The sequence below is a fragment of the Polyergus mexicanus genome, unplaced genomic scaffold (genome assembly GCF_030449975.1).
Source record: "Polyergus mexicanus isolate NDT 795.1 unplaced genomic scaffold, iyPolMexi1.0 SCAF_16, whole genome shotgun sequence".
Taxonomy (NCBI): Eukaryota; Metazoa; Arthropoda; class Insecta; order Hymenoptera; family Formicidae; genus Polyergus; species Polyergus mexicanus.
In genome coordinates, this window is record NW_027223336.1 from 1,202,302 (window position 1) to 1,214,705 (window position 12,404).

The 12,404-nt window shown below is 36.6% G+C and overlaps 4 protein-coding genes across 6 annotated transcripts; 2 read left to right on the plus strand and 2 right to left on the minus strand.

Annotated features, from left to right (window-relative positions):
- The first annotated feature begins 290 nt into the window (after positions 1-290).
- Positions 291-6,031, plus strand: LOC138940056 (uncharacterized). 3 transcript variants are annotated; one of them, XM_070308571.1, is made up of 6 exons: positions 291-866; positions 1,969-2,644; positions 3,398-3,747; positions 3,860-4,652; positions 4,740-5,121; positions 5,278-6,031. In XM_070308571.1, exons 2-6 carry the CDS (start codon positions 2,079-2,081, stop codon positions 5,404-5,406), a joined length of 2,220 nt encoding a protein of 739 aa, XP_070164672.1. In that variant the 5' UTR covers positions 291-866; positions 1,969-2,078; the 3' UTR covers positions 5,407-6,031. The 3 variants fall into 3 exon arrangements, with proteins under 3 accessions (XP_070164672.1, XP_070164671.1, XP_070164673.1); XM_070308570.1 differs by having other exon boundaries at positions 291-758; XM_070308572.1 differs by having other exon boundaries at positions 291-622.
- LOC138940059 (coiled-coil domain-containing protein 124) lies at positions 5,974-7,655 on the minus strand. Its single transcript, XM_070308574.1, has 4 exons — positions 7,546-7,655; positions 6,954-7,118; positions 6,558-6,826; positions 5,974-6,360 (listed from the first exon to the last, which is right to left on the minus strand). The coding sequence occupies exons 2-4, from the start codon at positions 7,110-7,112 to the stop codon at positions 6,165-6,167; spliced, it is 624 nt and encodes a 207-aa protein (XP_070164675.1). The 5' UTR covers positions 7,113-7,118; positions 7,546-7,655; the 3' UTR covers positions 5,974-6,164.
- LOC138940060 (UPF0235 protein C15orf40 homolog) lies at positions 7,260-8,784 on the plus strand. Its single transcript, XM_070308575.1, has 4 exons — positions 7,260-7,516; positions 8,199-8,292; positions 8,442-8,569; positions 8,653-8,784. Exons 1-4 carry the CDS (start codon positions 7,406-7,408, stop codon positions 8,740-8,742), a joined length of 423 nt encoding a protein of 140 aa, XP_070164676.1. The 5' UTR covers positions 7,260-7,405; the 3' UTR covers positions 8,743-8,784.
- Positions 7,998-12,244, minus strand: Vdup1 (arrestin family protein Vdup1). Its single transcript, XM_070308573.1, has 6 exons — positions 11,518-12,244; positions 11,260-11,384; positions 10,774-10,991; positions 9,911-10,057; positions 9,585-9,806; positions 7,998-9,482 (listed from the first exon to the last, which is right to left on the minus strand). Exons 1-6 carry the CDS (start codon positions 11,628-11,630, stop codon positions 9,291-9,293), a joined length of 1,017 nt encoding a protein of 338 aa, XP_070164674.1. The 5' UTR covers positions 11,631-12,244; the 3' UTR covers positions 7,998-9,290.
- Positions 12,245-12,404: the final 160 nt, after the last annotated feature.

The following is a 12,404-nucleotide window of genomic DNA, read 5'->3' on the forward strand; positions in this document are numbered from 1 at the left end:
CAGATGTACAGTGTCGTTTATAACTTTCACTTTTGCAAAGAAATGGCGTTGCTTATACGAACACATGGTATATTTTGAGGAGAAATTCCGTTTATAATATGATGATTACAAGCAAACCAAAGTAGGTAGGTAAAGCCGATGCGGACTTTCTAAACGCCCTGTATACAAGCGATTTCTCGATGGTAGGGGTACCACCGGTCTCACTCTTCCTCTCTCTCTCTCTCTCTCTCTCTTTCTTTCTCTCTTGCTAAGCCCATCCGTGTGTACCCGAGAGACGTACAATGGCCGCCGTGAGCCAACGTGCTGCACGCCTCGAGTATTAATCGTCCTCAATTTTCCCGTCTTAATTTGTCGGCTGAGAGACGCCTACGAAAAAAAAAAAAGAAAAAAGAAAAATGCACGCTCCGCCGCGGTGGTACCATTCGGCGCGAGTCCGTTCGACAGCGTGCTCCGATGAACGACGTCCGCGTCGTCCTGACGTATCGTCATCGCGTACGCTCCTCGACGAAAACACAGTGGCCGTCGACACGCGACCGATTGCATACGTTGGGCGCGTTATGTCGTTGGAACGCGGTTGCTAAACCTTCGCGAAGATTTCGACGACAATTGAGGCGAACGTTGCGTACGTCAATATTGTGCTACTGTTAACATATCCATAGTGCGCGTCCTGAAATAGATGTTGTCATTCGTTAAACCAGTGCATTCATGTCCCCCGATGTTATTATGCATCCTATGTGTATATCGCTCGCTTGAGGAAGGTAATTAGTATTTTTGCCCTGTAAGCACTCTGTAAGTCTAATGTAGTTGTTGGATCTAAAGAGACGGTAATACGTATCGCGCCGATACATATCCGTGAAGGACTTGTCGTAAGTATATCTTTTCTGATGGCAGTTTCGTGAAAAAGATTGACACGGTATCTTTTAAATGAGACTGTCACGTCAAAATTTAACGAGGTCTAAATATGTATTAAGCATTGAAAATCCCGAAGGAATGACAGTAAAAAATTCTGCATGTATCTATATAATATTATATACGTTCATTCATCTCCCCCGCCCCTCCCCCCCCCCCCTACGTAGATAATTCGCCCAATCTAGCTGAATTAACATGCTTTAAACTGATGATACTCTCGTTACTCGCTTTATTCACTGTTATGTCTATAAAGCTTTAAGAATAACATCGTCGATGAACGCATCCAGTATAGCATATATTTCTACGGAAAAAAAAGTGAAATCATCGAATTATACATTCACATTATACGCTCTAATGTTATGCTTTTCCTGGTGCGATTAAATGAAAGATCGTTCCGTTAGATAAGCTATATTTATATCGCTGTAAAAGAACGTACAATCAATTATTGCATTATTCGGTTGAATTCCCAACAGTCTAGATTTTTACCTATATATTTTATTCAAATTTATGTTGATGTAAAAATATATAACGTACGTTCTTTCTTAAAAATAAATGCTAATTTGCGTTAATTTTAGATAAGAGTATCGCGTCCGGAAAAAAATATTCTTCCAAAGCTATTTCGAATTATTCGAGCGTAGAAAACAACACTTTCGTTTTTCGCGGGGAAATCTGATTGCTTGAGTACATAGAATGTATGAAGAGTGTTAGAAGTCGAGAAAGTCGATGTTTGCGCAATAAACATCCGTCAGTTTATAATTATAACACTAGCGATTTGAAGGAAACCGATCGTATCGAGTGGCATTTAAAACTAACAGAAACTACATCTATTAATAATAACTACTTAACTGATATCAATTAATTGGAGTGTTGAATATAAATATTTTTAAAATCGCATAAATTATATTGAATAAAGATACAATTATTACGTATACTCGCGAGCAATTAATTACAAGAAAAATATGTATCAGTTTTTCAACTCTTAAAATAAATAAAATCAAGATTATATATACATGCATAAAATAGATCACTAATATTATATTTAAATATTTCATTTTATAGACAACGAATTAGAAAATATATGCCGATGCTATGGCGTATATTCCGCATTCGATGTTTAAGAATCGGCTATTCTGATGTATTTATGATTCGGCTATCCCGAAGAAGAGACAATGGCAACGAAAGTAGAGGAGACTCCCTCGCCTCCAACGGGGTCGTCTCCTTGGTACGGCAAGATTTTCGAGTGTTGGTGGAATCGGAGTCGAGTTAGTCCCGGAAGAATCGAGCTGCCCGATTGCGACTTCTTCATCGTGGCACCGCGACGTACCCTGCGCGTTCTCAAGCCGTCCCTGAAGAGCGGCTGGTATTACGAGAGCACGACGATCGACCGGCCAGAATCAATCAACGACAATTTTTTCACCCGATGGACCAGGAGGCCGCATCCATCCGGTAACTGCAGATGCTCTTTCCGCCAGTCAAATGGCGCGTTGAGCACGACCGAGGAGCGAATCATATCCGCGGAACTGAATCGCATCCGAACGAGCCTTTGCGAGGGCGAGAAGAACGCGCGCGATATCGAGGAACTGGAGCAAAAAGTTTCGGTGAATCTACAAAAATTGCGGGATAACGCGATCGCTGATCGCATAAATAAGGCGAACGAGACGACGATGCCTTCGATACTAACGGATCGCCAGTTCGAACAAAATGCGAAACAACAAATCGTTAAAGATTTAGAAAGGTAAGTTTATCGATCCAGTAGGAAACATAAATAAGAATAAGAAAGTACGAGAGATTTTATCACCTTCACAAATATAAACATCTTCACAGTAATGTAATATCATATGAATAAAATTCTCTCATTTCTTTCTCTCTTATATACAGGGTGTCCCCAATTTAAATGGCAAAACTTCAAGAGCGTGTGGGGACCGAAAAACTAAGACAAGAAGTGCTTTAGAAATTTGCTCGTTTTTCTTCCATTTTAGAGAAAATCGCAAAAATTCAATCTCTCATTGTCAGTTGCTCTCTTGAGTTGATTGGCACCGAATAAATTTCCTGCTTCAAGATTCCTTACATATGTACACACTTTACGGTGCCAATCAATTCAAGAGAGCAGTTAAGAGACCGAATCATAGATGCAGTGTACCAAATATCACTAGAACAATGTCTAGCTGCAATTAATGAGGTCAGTGCTAGATGTAATGCTTGCATTGCTGCAAGAGGGCAACATTTTGAACAATATCTGCAATAAATAGACGATAACATAAATAAAATGTAAATAAATAAGTAAAAAAAAAACGAAAACTTGTTTTATTTCTTTTTTTGTGATTTTCTCCAAAATGGAGCAAAAACGAGCAAACCTCTAAAGGACTTTCTGTCTTAGCTTTTCGATCCTCTACACGCTCCTAAAGTTTTGCCATTTAAATTGGGGACATCATGTATACTATTAAATAAATTCAATCGTTATAAAAATTATTATAAATTATACCATCAGGTATATCAATACGCTTCTGGAAGAAGTACTCGATGACACCGTTAAACATGTTACTGGCATGGAGAAAATTGATGCTCAACATCCTTGGCAACAAACAAAAAATAATTTGAAATCGCAGTCCGATAAGCCCAAAGATGAAATTTCGAGAAAGAAAGACAAAAATGATTCTTTTATCGATATTAATTCCCATCTTTCAATAGATAAAACGCGAGAGCAATGGAGTGCAGAAAATGGATGTAAGAAACAATTGGCCAGAGTTTCAGCAGGCGAGGGTTATGTGAATCCCGCTTTTGTCGGTTCCACAGACGAACTAGTTTCTTTAGACTTTGATCATTCCGCAAGAAAACGCGGTAAGCAATATATTTACGATAATAAGATTATTTACTATAATATTATATTTTTTTATTGTATCCGTACAATGTAAGAAATTTTTTTATATGAAATTTGTTTTTCACGAAACAGCTGACTTGTATTTTGGAATACCGGGAAATACCGAGAGCATCGCACCGGAAAAATTAGACTGCGTGGATTCCGGAATAAACAGCGTGGAAACGATCGAATTTCAATTACTTGATCAAGAACCCAGTTTCGAGCAGTCCCTTTTACAAATCATCGATGAAAAATTAGGAAGAGGTCCTCTAACAAATAACTCGGTGGAGGATAATCCTGAAAAAAATTTACGAAAAACGATTTCTGAGATCAATTCTCAGGAGACTGTACAAACTTCGTCCAACCTTGAAATATTACCAAGTGGTCTCGACAAAATGGAGCATCAGGAGAATGCCATTAACGCAGAAACTAATTTCGAGAAACTACGCTTGGAATTTCAAAGTAACGGCGCGCCTCTGAACGACGAAACTCGATCGAAACTCGATATAAAATTAATGGAATCCGTTCCTATCGAACTCAAAGATTATAGGAAAGAGTGGACGGAGTTCGATAATATTTCTTCACAAGAAAATACTCGTCAAAGTCTTCGCGAGTCGATAACGTTTCGAAGGAACAGAAAACCAACCATAGTCTTTCTACACGGCTTCGGTTCCTCGGCAGAGATCTTTGAACATCAGCTCCAGTATTTCTCTTCTCTTGGTTATCCTTGCATCGCCCCCGATATGCTCGGGCACGGTATGAGTTCAGCGCCCGGACGGTCTAAAGATTATCATTTCGGCAAATTACTCAAGGACTTGGACGCTATTCTACATCATTACGCTTTCAAGTCCGGGGAAAAATGCGTTTTGGTGGCACATAATTACGGGTAAGTTGCTGTTGAAAAATTTATTTAATTTTTTTTTTCCAGATAAATTGTGTTAGAAAATAAATATCTGTGTATATTGTGTTTCAGATGCAGCTTCGCTACAGCATTAGCTTGTAAATATGACAGCAATATTCATCAACTTGTGCTAATATCGGGCGGAGGTCCGACTGCTCTGGCCCCGCCGAGCACGGAATGCGCGGGGCACTGCTGTCTGAGGGCAATTCTCGCACCTTTTTTAATGTGCGGTCTTCATCGAGATATTCTATATTCCGCGCGAGGCCGCCAGCATCCTTATTGCGGTCACGAATCGATGGAACAGTGGCCTTCCCACATGAAATACGTATTGGATGGCATGATCTGGCCTCAAGGTGACTACGCTTTTCACAGAAAGATATGCACACCGACGCTTCTGGTGCACGGACTAAGGGACAATAAAGTTTCACTGGTGCAGGAATGTCAAATGGAAAGGGTGAGTTTACATTACGATTAATCATTATCCGCGCGATTAACGTACGTAGACAATACTGATATTAAATTATATTTATAAAACTTTTTACGTATCAACCATTTGTCTTGTTGTCAGAACAATACGATATTAAATTCATTTTTTGTTTCGAATTTTCAGACAATGATGAAAGCTTTCCTTGAAGCTATTCCAATGGCTGGTCATAGCCCGATGACTGAGTGCCCTCAGCAGTTGAATCATATGATACATTGTTTCATAGATTTGTGGAAAAACAAGAAATGGCAGTGATATTGTATGATAATTTCAATCTAGAAATAATCACCTAAAAATCTGTATGATATTGAAATTGCGTCGACTGAATCGATAAACAGACTTTATCAAATAGTTAAATATAATATAAAAAGTTTGCGTATATTTTAAGTGAAAAGAATTCAGCAATATTATGAGTTTCAAGAAGATTCAATTCCATCGAAAGATAAATTGATACAATTCGAGTGGCCTCGTAAATGTGCCAAAATTTGTGTTAATAAAATAATACGAAATGTCTCATTCGTTCCGATCACTTGAAATAACGAAATTATTTGAAAATTTTGTCTTTATAATAATCAACATGTATTTCATTTCATTTTAAACCTGAATTTTTAATGTACCTGAGAGAACTGTTATTGCTACAAATGTCATAAATGAAATGTATACGCGGAATCATATTTAAACTAAATAATTTTTACTCGAAACTTATTTCATTGTCGTGCCAGATAAAAAAAGTTATATTCAAAGTGATCTAGCAAATATTGTGAACAGAGGCTATGGAATAGCATATAGACCAAAGATCATTTATATATATCGTTATTTCATAGATAGTATTTTTTAATATAAGTTATTCGTTTTTACAAATAAAATTGTATACAGCTGATTATATTGTTGCAGTGTAATTGTTATTTAATAACCAAATTTAACATTTAGAGATTAAATAATTAATCAGTCAGTGATATGCGCAAGTACGTACCGAGCGCATCTGTTGATATCAATATCGTTTGATATCATTATCATTTATTCAATAATTTCTGATTAAGCGGATTCTCAGGTGATTTTATCCACTCTTTCCTAAGTATCTGTTTCAACTGACTCAATCTCAAAGTAGGATTTTGTTCTTTAATCACCGGCATCATTTTTTCCTCGAAAGTCGCATATGCTGCTTTCATCCGTTTCTCCGGATGTCGATCAATGTCGGGATCTTTTGTACTGAAAATCAAATGATGAAGATCGAGATAAGGAAATAAATTAAATACAACTGTTATATACGTTATTGCATATATGCATTATCGATTTTGCGACTAAATCTTCAATCTACAATTACCACTGTAATTATGTACGTAAGATAAAATTTTAATAGAACAAATACTTCATCAATTGTATTCTAATGTCTTGAAAATAATTACCTTAAAATAGATATAGCTTCGTCTATACCGTGAGCTGTTTCAGCTTCCAAAGTTAATCTATTTAAATTTTCTTCTATTGGTTTCTCCTCCTCTTTCTTCATCATAGCCACTTGATTTCGTTTTTCGGTGATAGCAACAATTTCAGCTCTAGTAACTTTGGATGCTGGTTGTTTGCCACCGATTTTTATATTTGCCATTTCCTTTTCAAGCAGAGCTTTAGCTTCCGCCTTTTTTTCTAATTGCTGTTGACGTTTCTTTTCAAGTTCTTCCTGTATATATATAATAATAATAATAATAATAATAATAATAATATATATATATATATATATATTTTTTAAACTTCTTTTTCTCAGTAATATAAAATAAATGTGTCTTTATAATAACTTTAAAACGTACTTGTTTTTGTTTTTTTTTCAACATCTGTTTACTATTATCTTCCCAGGCCTTATCTTCAGCTTCCATCGCTTTTTTTATATTTTCGGCTTCTTTAGCTGCCGCTTTTCTAGCTCGGGCGGCAACCGCCTTACTATTCTCACCCACGAATTTCTTCGGCATATTGATCTGTGATATACAAATCTCGATAGTTACTCGTGATTTTTGTATGATATGTATTATTTCTGTGAATTTTTGAAAATAGCGGGCGGATGTAGAGATTACTATATTTGAGTTGGTAATAATCGCAGCACATGCGCAGAATCACACTGTGAAAGCTATTAAGATTCAGGTTAAGAGACTCCGAAATAATTTACGTTCCAAAGTCATAAACGGCGTATAAAAACTTGTATATGTGTGTAGTATATTCCATCTTAATAGATAAACACGGACGATAAATGTGACATCGAAAATTCATGGTTACGCGACTGAATAAAAGCGGCTGTAGAATTTATTTAACTGTCACGCGTGAAATGTCGAAACAATCCACGAAAAATGAAAAGACACGAAAGGGGACGACCGCCGATGTAAGTGATTGTTTTAACATAAGGCTCACCGATTCCTTGCTTGCAGGATATACGATCACCTATTGCGAAAATAATGTGACATTTTCTATTAGACACCTTAACATCTCTGACACTCCTCAGTATCAGTATAAAAGTGACTAGACTCACTTCTACCAACTGTACAGTTAGAGTTCACCATTACAATATAGTTTGAAAGTTACAATTGTAATTGGACAAAGTACCTCGCGTAGGTGGAATGTTTTTTACATACGATATGTATATAACTGGACGATAAAAAGCGACGCTATAATCAATCACTTTTTATCATATATTTTTAGCGCCGCTTTCTATTCTAAACGCATCGATTAATTTTATGATGGCATATTATTGAGAACAATTTGAGATCAAAATTTCTAATATCAAAATGTTTATTATAAATATTTTTTTAAAGAAATAATTTTTTAGCCAAAAGCGTAAACATTTGATCATCCATCAACTTGCTTAAATTTAAGGCTTATGGCTTTTTGCACGCTGGACAAGACAACGCTAGGGAATAATATATGTAACTTACACCATGACCAATCAAATTCTCTTTGTTCTAAAAATAATATAGATATAACGAAAGATTACATATTGATGATTGCGTTATTGTTACACGCCAAGATATTGCCCTCATTTATTAATACAATACATTGTTTTGCAGCATCGATCTACAGGACCTGTGATCTTAAATAAAGATGGAAATGTAACGATAAAAATTCAGGCTAAACCCGGAGCAAAATGTAACAACGTAACCGGTAATAAAAAATATTATTCAACAAATTTTATATATTTGTTGAATTTTTATTATAAAGAGGATTATTCATTTGTTCTTTATAAAAAACAAAGAGATTTTCTTTAACAGAAACATAATGACTGTTAAAAAGATGCAAATAAATATTCATAGATATTTCCGACGAAGCAATAGGCATTGCAATCTCAGCTCCACCAATGGAAGGCGAAGCAAATACCGAACTCGTTAAATATTTAGCCTCGATTTTTGAATTGAGAAAATCCGATGTATCTTTGGACCGTGTAAGTATATTTAATCCAATGATTTTGAGATAATTTTATTAATATCTGCATGACGATAAACTTTTATTTTCTATTTTGTGCAGGGATCTCGAAGTCGGCAAAAAGTAGTTATAGTATCGGGAATCACAATAGATCAGGTTTTGGCGAAATTGAAAAGAGAAATGGGCAATTAAAAAGTTTTTCTTTACTGCATAAAAAGCTTTTTTTATCATTAAATGGTTTTCCCAAAAATTAATATATGTATAAATTTTTCTTATAAATACACTTTAATCTGACTCTTTTTTTTTTTTTTTTAATTTTATGTTACTTATTTTCTGCACATTTCTGTGTGCCAATGCCAATAATTTTTTACAATATTATACAATTTATACATCCTTGCTTCTCTCCATGAAAATAGAGTTAGCGTATTGTCAGTATTCATAAAATTTAATGTACATTAAATTTTTTTAGCAATTATATATATTTGCACCAAGTTCAATATTTCCAAAAATCATCATCGATTCTTAAAAATTTTACACGAGCGTTGCTGTGACTAGTAATAAGAGAATCGATAAAGATTTTTATTGGAGTATTTATAAGCGCATGTGCGCGCAGTTTTGTGATCGTAGAAAATTAGTATCTTTAACCAAGATACTATTTATCCACACACACACACACACACACACAAACACGCATACATATATAATAACTCTCGATATATGTATAATAGATACGTCGGCTTTCATTCTTGTATCTCGAAAGCTTTGTCATCGAGCCAGGGTCGGAAAATGGGTAGCGTCGATGGGTAATGGGCACCCCGTTTGGATGGCGCCGTACCAGCTGGTGCACCCTCTGGCCTTAACGGATATGTAGCCAGTACGATAGGTATTTGTAATTTGATCTCTTTATCCAAACTCTTGGGACTTATGACAAACTGCGAGAAATATTGATTATAAGCGGATTTTAACATCCTCGCGGGAATGCTTCCGTTTCTAATGATGGAATCTTTTTATTATATATTTTTTCCAACACTCACGTAAACGTGATAAAGTACGTTGATCAAGTGACAACCCCGCAAATTTGTCGGCGGCAAAGGAGGAACGTACATTTGTTCGTTCAACCATTCTTCGCCTTCGCCCGGTCGAATTTTTCCCCTTGAAACGCTCGCCAGCTCCCTGGTCTCGCTAGCGAGCACTTTACCCCGACATAAATATTGTATCGTTTCGGTGAGCGATGCCTTAGTCGACTTCATCGTCACCTGTTAATTCGAGTTTTCAAAGAGATTTTTCGTACCTTCTTTCGTTATCTCAAAATTATTAAAAATATCAAAATTACATTCGCTACATTAATTACGGTTTATACCTTACTGCGATTGCTGACAGTCGCAGAAATACCGATTGTTTCCCCAGGTACATATCCACCCCGATCCAGACTCACTCTGCAGAATACAGGACCGCCCGATACGCAAGAGACACCCACACGCTGTTCGATCTCTTGTCTGGCAGGTTGCTGTTCGTTACATAAATATCTTATTTATATATAGATTTTTTTTTAATAAGCTCACTCGACATCAGAAACAACATCTTAAAAAGCAGAATGCATTTCTAAACACTGAACGCTAATACTGCTAAACGATACGCCTGTATTTATGACTAAACAATGCCTGCCAATGAATGTTGTTGCCTCTGCCTACGCAAAAATTTTTCTTGCGCAATTTTCTAGAAATGCAAATGTATTGCTGTCGGAAAATATGGGTGGTGATTTCATCGCGATCTATGCGAGTGTTATTACGTTGCAGCAACACAAATCATATGCAAATAGAACGTTCCGCATATTTTATTATTTTTTAATATTATTTTTAAATATGTCTATAAATTAAATATATTATATCGAATATATTCTCTCTCTTTAAATTCTTTATCGCACTTCAGGCTATTCGCAACGCTTTCCTCACGGGTTGATGACCAGTATTTGGAACTCGGTTATGGTAATGCAAATTGGGTATTCATTTAATGGCGTGCGCGAAACACTTTCTTTGGTCTTAATCGGTTTCGTAAAGCTTGGCTGTTTATAATGATTTTTCATCCAAGTTGCTTTCCATCGATTAAGAAACGAAAATATTTAACGTAATATATGACGTAAAGATATCGAATTTCGAGACGTATATTCAAATAAATTAAATCTGCAAATGTTAATTCGTTCATTATAATAACGTAAACTCTCACCGCTAATATCGGAGGCTCCAGATTTAAGTCGATCGGATTCATAACGATGAAGACCTGTTGATTTTTATGCGTAAGTCCACCTGGCTCGCGAAGAGCCGCTTTACAATAATATTGCACCCATCCGTGCTTTCCGAGGAAAGTAGAAGGTAGACCCAATGGCAAACCCAATTTGAAGGGAAAGCTATGTATTCCCGGCGATAGCAATGACGGCCCTTCGCCTGTGCGAAATTTGCGGTCGTCGTCAAAAAAGAATATGAAGTTATTAAAAATTTTTAATTATACATTAAAAATAATAGATATATTTAATTATATAATTGTAAATTATTATAAAGATATTTTTCGTATTAAGCTATTATTATATGGTGAAACATAAATATAATTCATTGTGCATGTGTTATTTTTAAAGACAGAGAGATGTATTCTTTAAAACGTAAAATTAGTAATTTAAATTATTACATAGTCATTGAATTATGCGAATTAATTCACCTGGTTCGCCCAACAATCGCATGCGAAAATCAATGTAATTCTCTTTATCGTAAACTCTCTCAGCACGTTGACTGCGTACCCGAACTACACCTTCTCCCACAACATGGAAATGCAGTCCGGAAACGCTACGATAACGTATCCCACATTATTAATTTTTTACGCACACGATACGATTCGATTTAGCGTCGTATCGCGAGAAAAAAGAATTTCTTCAAACATTAATATAAATCATTCTGATTTTTTCTTAATATTACTTACTAAGCCTCATCGTCCAGCTCTATGAGAACACGACCGGACAGAAAGTGTCCAGGGAAATACAGTAGATTCGTATTATCGAAAAGTATTAAGAACTTGCTGAGCTTCCTCGTCATCCTGCCGCGAGAAGAACACTTTTTCAAATATATTTACAGAGACTGACGATTCGTGTGCGGACGTTTACGTCACCGCGGCTTCACGCTCACTGAATGCACATCAAGGTATGCGCAAGGAACAATCTTTTTTTCCATTCGCTATCTCATGATGCGAGGTGAGAATCAGTGGCTTGCATCGCATCAGCACGTTCGTAGCATGTGGCACGCGTCTCTCTCTCTCTCTCGTCTCTTTCTTCTCTCTCTTTCTCTCTCTCTCTCTCTCTCTCTCTCTCTCTCTCTCTCTCTCTCTTTCACAAACTCTTTTGCCTGCTAGCAAGAATAGTGGTACCAGTTATGCCACGATGCACTTCATCATCGCATTTTTGTCCATTTGAGGATAGCGGCACATTCCGCACGGTTTCTCCGTACTTTTCACGATCGATAGATGATCGAACAAAGATTGATGAGCACCAACTCGCGATACGAAACTCCTGGCTATCGCCCACCGCGAACCTTCCTGTCACCTTTTCGCAATGGTCCGCTCCTTGCCCATTCTTGGAGACGCGATCACTTTCGCTCCCTACCTTCTACCTGGCTACTTCTCTTCCACCTCCAATCCAGTCTGTGTTTCCGGCTAGTCCCTCTCATCTGGTCTCACCTGGCTGATACTTTTTATGTTAGCCAATATTGTACATTTGCTGTTTTTGGCATTCCATGTTATTTGAATCGCGTTAAGGTTCCGTTTGTCGATAAAAACGAGGGACGCAATATTTAAACGATGAGGCTTTTAGCAAG

Bases quoted from the DNA above. Each gene is read 5' to 3' on its own strand.
- LOC138940060 (XM_070308575.1), top strand. From the start codon at position 7,406: ATGGTTACGCGACTGAATAAAAGCGGCTGTAGAATTTATTTAACTGTC. The intron at 8,293-8,441 runs GTAATAAAAAAT...AAATATTCATAG, and splicing joins AAAATGTAACAACGTAACCG to ATATTTCCGACGAAGCAATA. The intron at 8,570-8,652 runs GTAAGTATATTT...TATTTTGTGCAG, and splicing joins CCGATGTATCTTTGGACCGT to GGATCTCGAAGTCGGCAAAA.
- LOC138940059 (XM_070308574.1), bottom strand. From the start codon at position 7,112: ATGCCGAAGAAATTCGTGGGTGAGAATAGTAAGGCGGTTGCCGCCCGA. The intron at 6,827-6,953 runs GTACGTTTTAAA...ATATATATACAG, and splicing joins TGAAAAAAAAACAAAAACAA to GAAGAACTTGAAAAGAAACG. The intron at 6,361-6,557 runs GTAATTATTTTC...TTTGATTTTCAG, and splicing joins GAAGCTATATCTATTTTAAG to TACAAAAGATCCCGACATTG.
- Vdup1 (XM_070308573.1), bottom strand. From the start codon at position 11,630: ATGACGAGGAAGCTCAGCAAGTTCTTAATACTTTTCGATAATACGAAT. The intron at 11,385-11,517 runs GTAAGTAATATT...ACGTTATCGTAG, and splicing joins GAGCTGGACGATGAGGCTTA to CGTTTCCGGACTGCATTTCC. The intron at 9,483-9,584 runs GTGAGTGTTGGA...TATTTCTCGCAG, and splicing joins ACGTACTTTATCACGTTTAC to TTTGTCATAAGTCCCAAGAG.
- LOC138940056 (XM_070308571.1), top strand. From the start codon at position 2,079: ATGGCAACGAAAGTAGAGGAGACTCCCTCGCCTCCAACGGGGTCGTCT. The intron at 3,748-3,859 runs GTAAGCAATATA...TTCACGAAACAG, and splicing joins TCATTCCGCAAGAAAACGCG to CTGACTTGTATTTTGGAATA. The intron at 4,653-4,739 runs GTAAGTTGCTGT...ATTGTGTTTCAG, and splicing joins TTGGTGGCACATAATTACGG to ATGCAGCTTCGCTACAGCAT.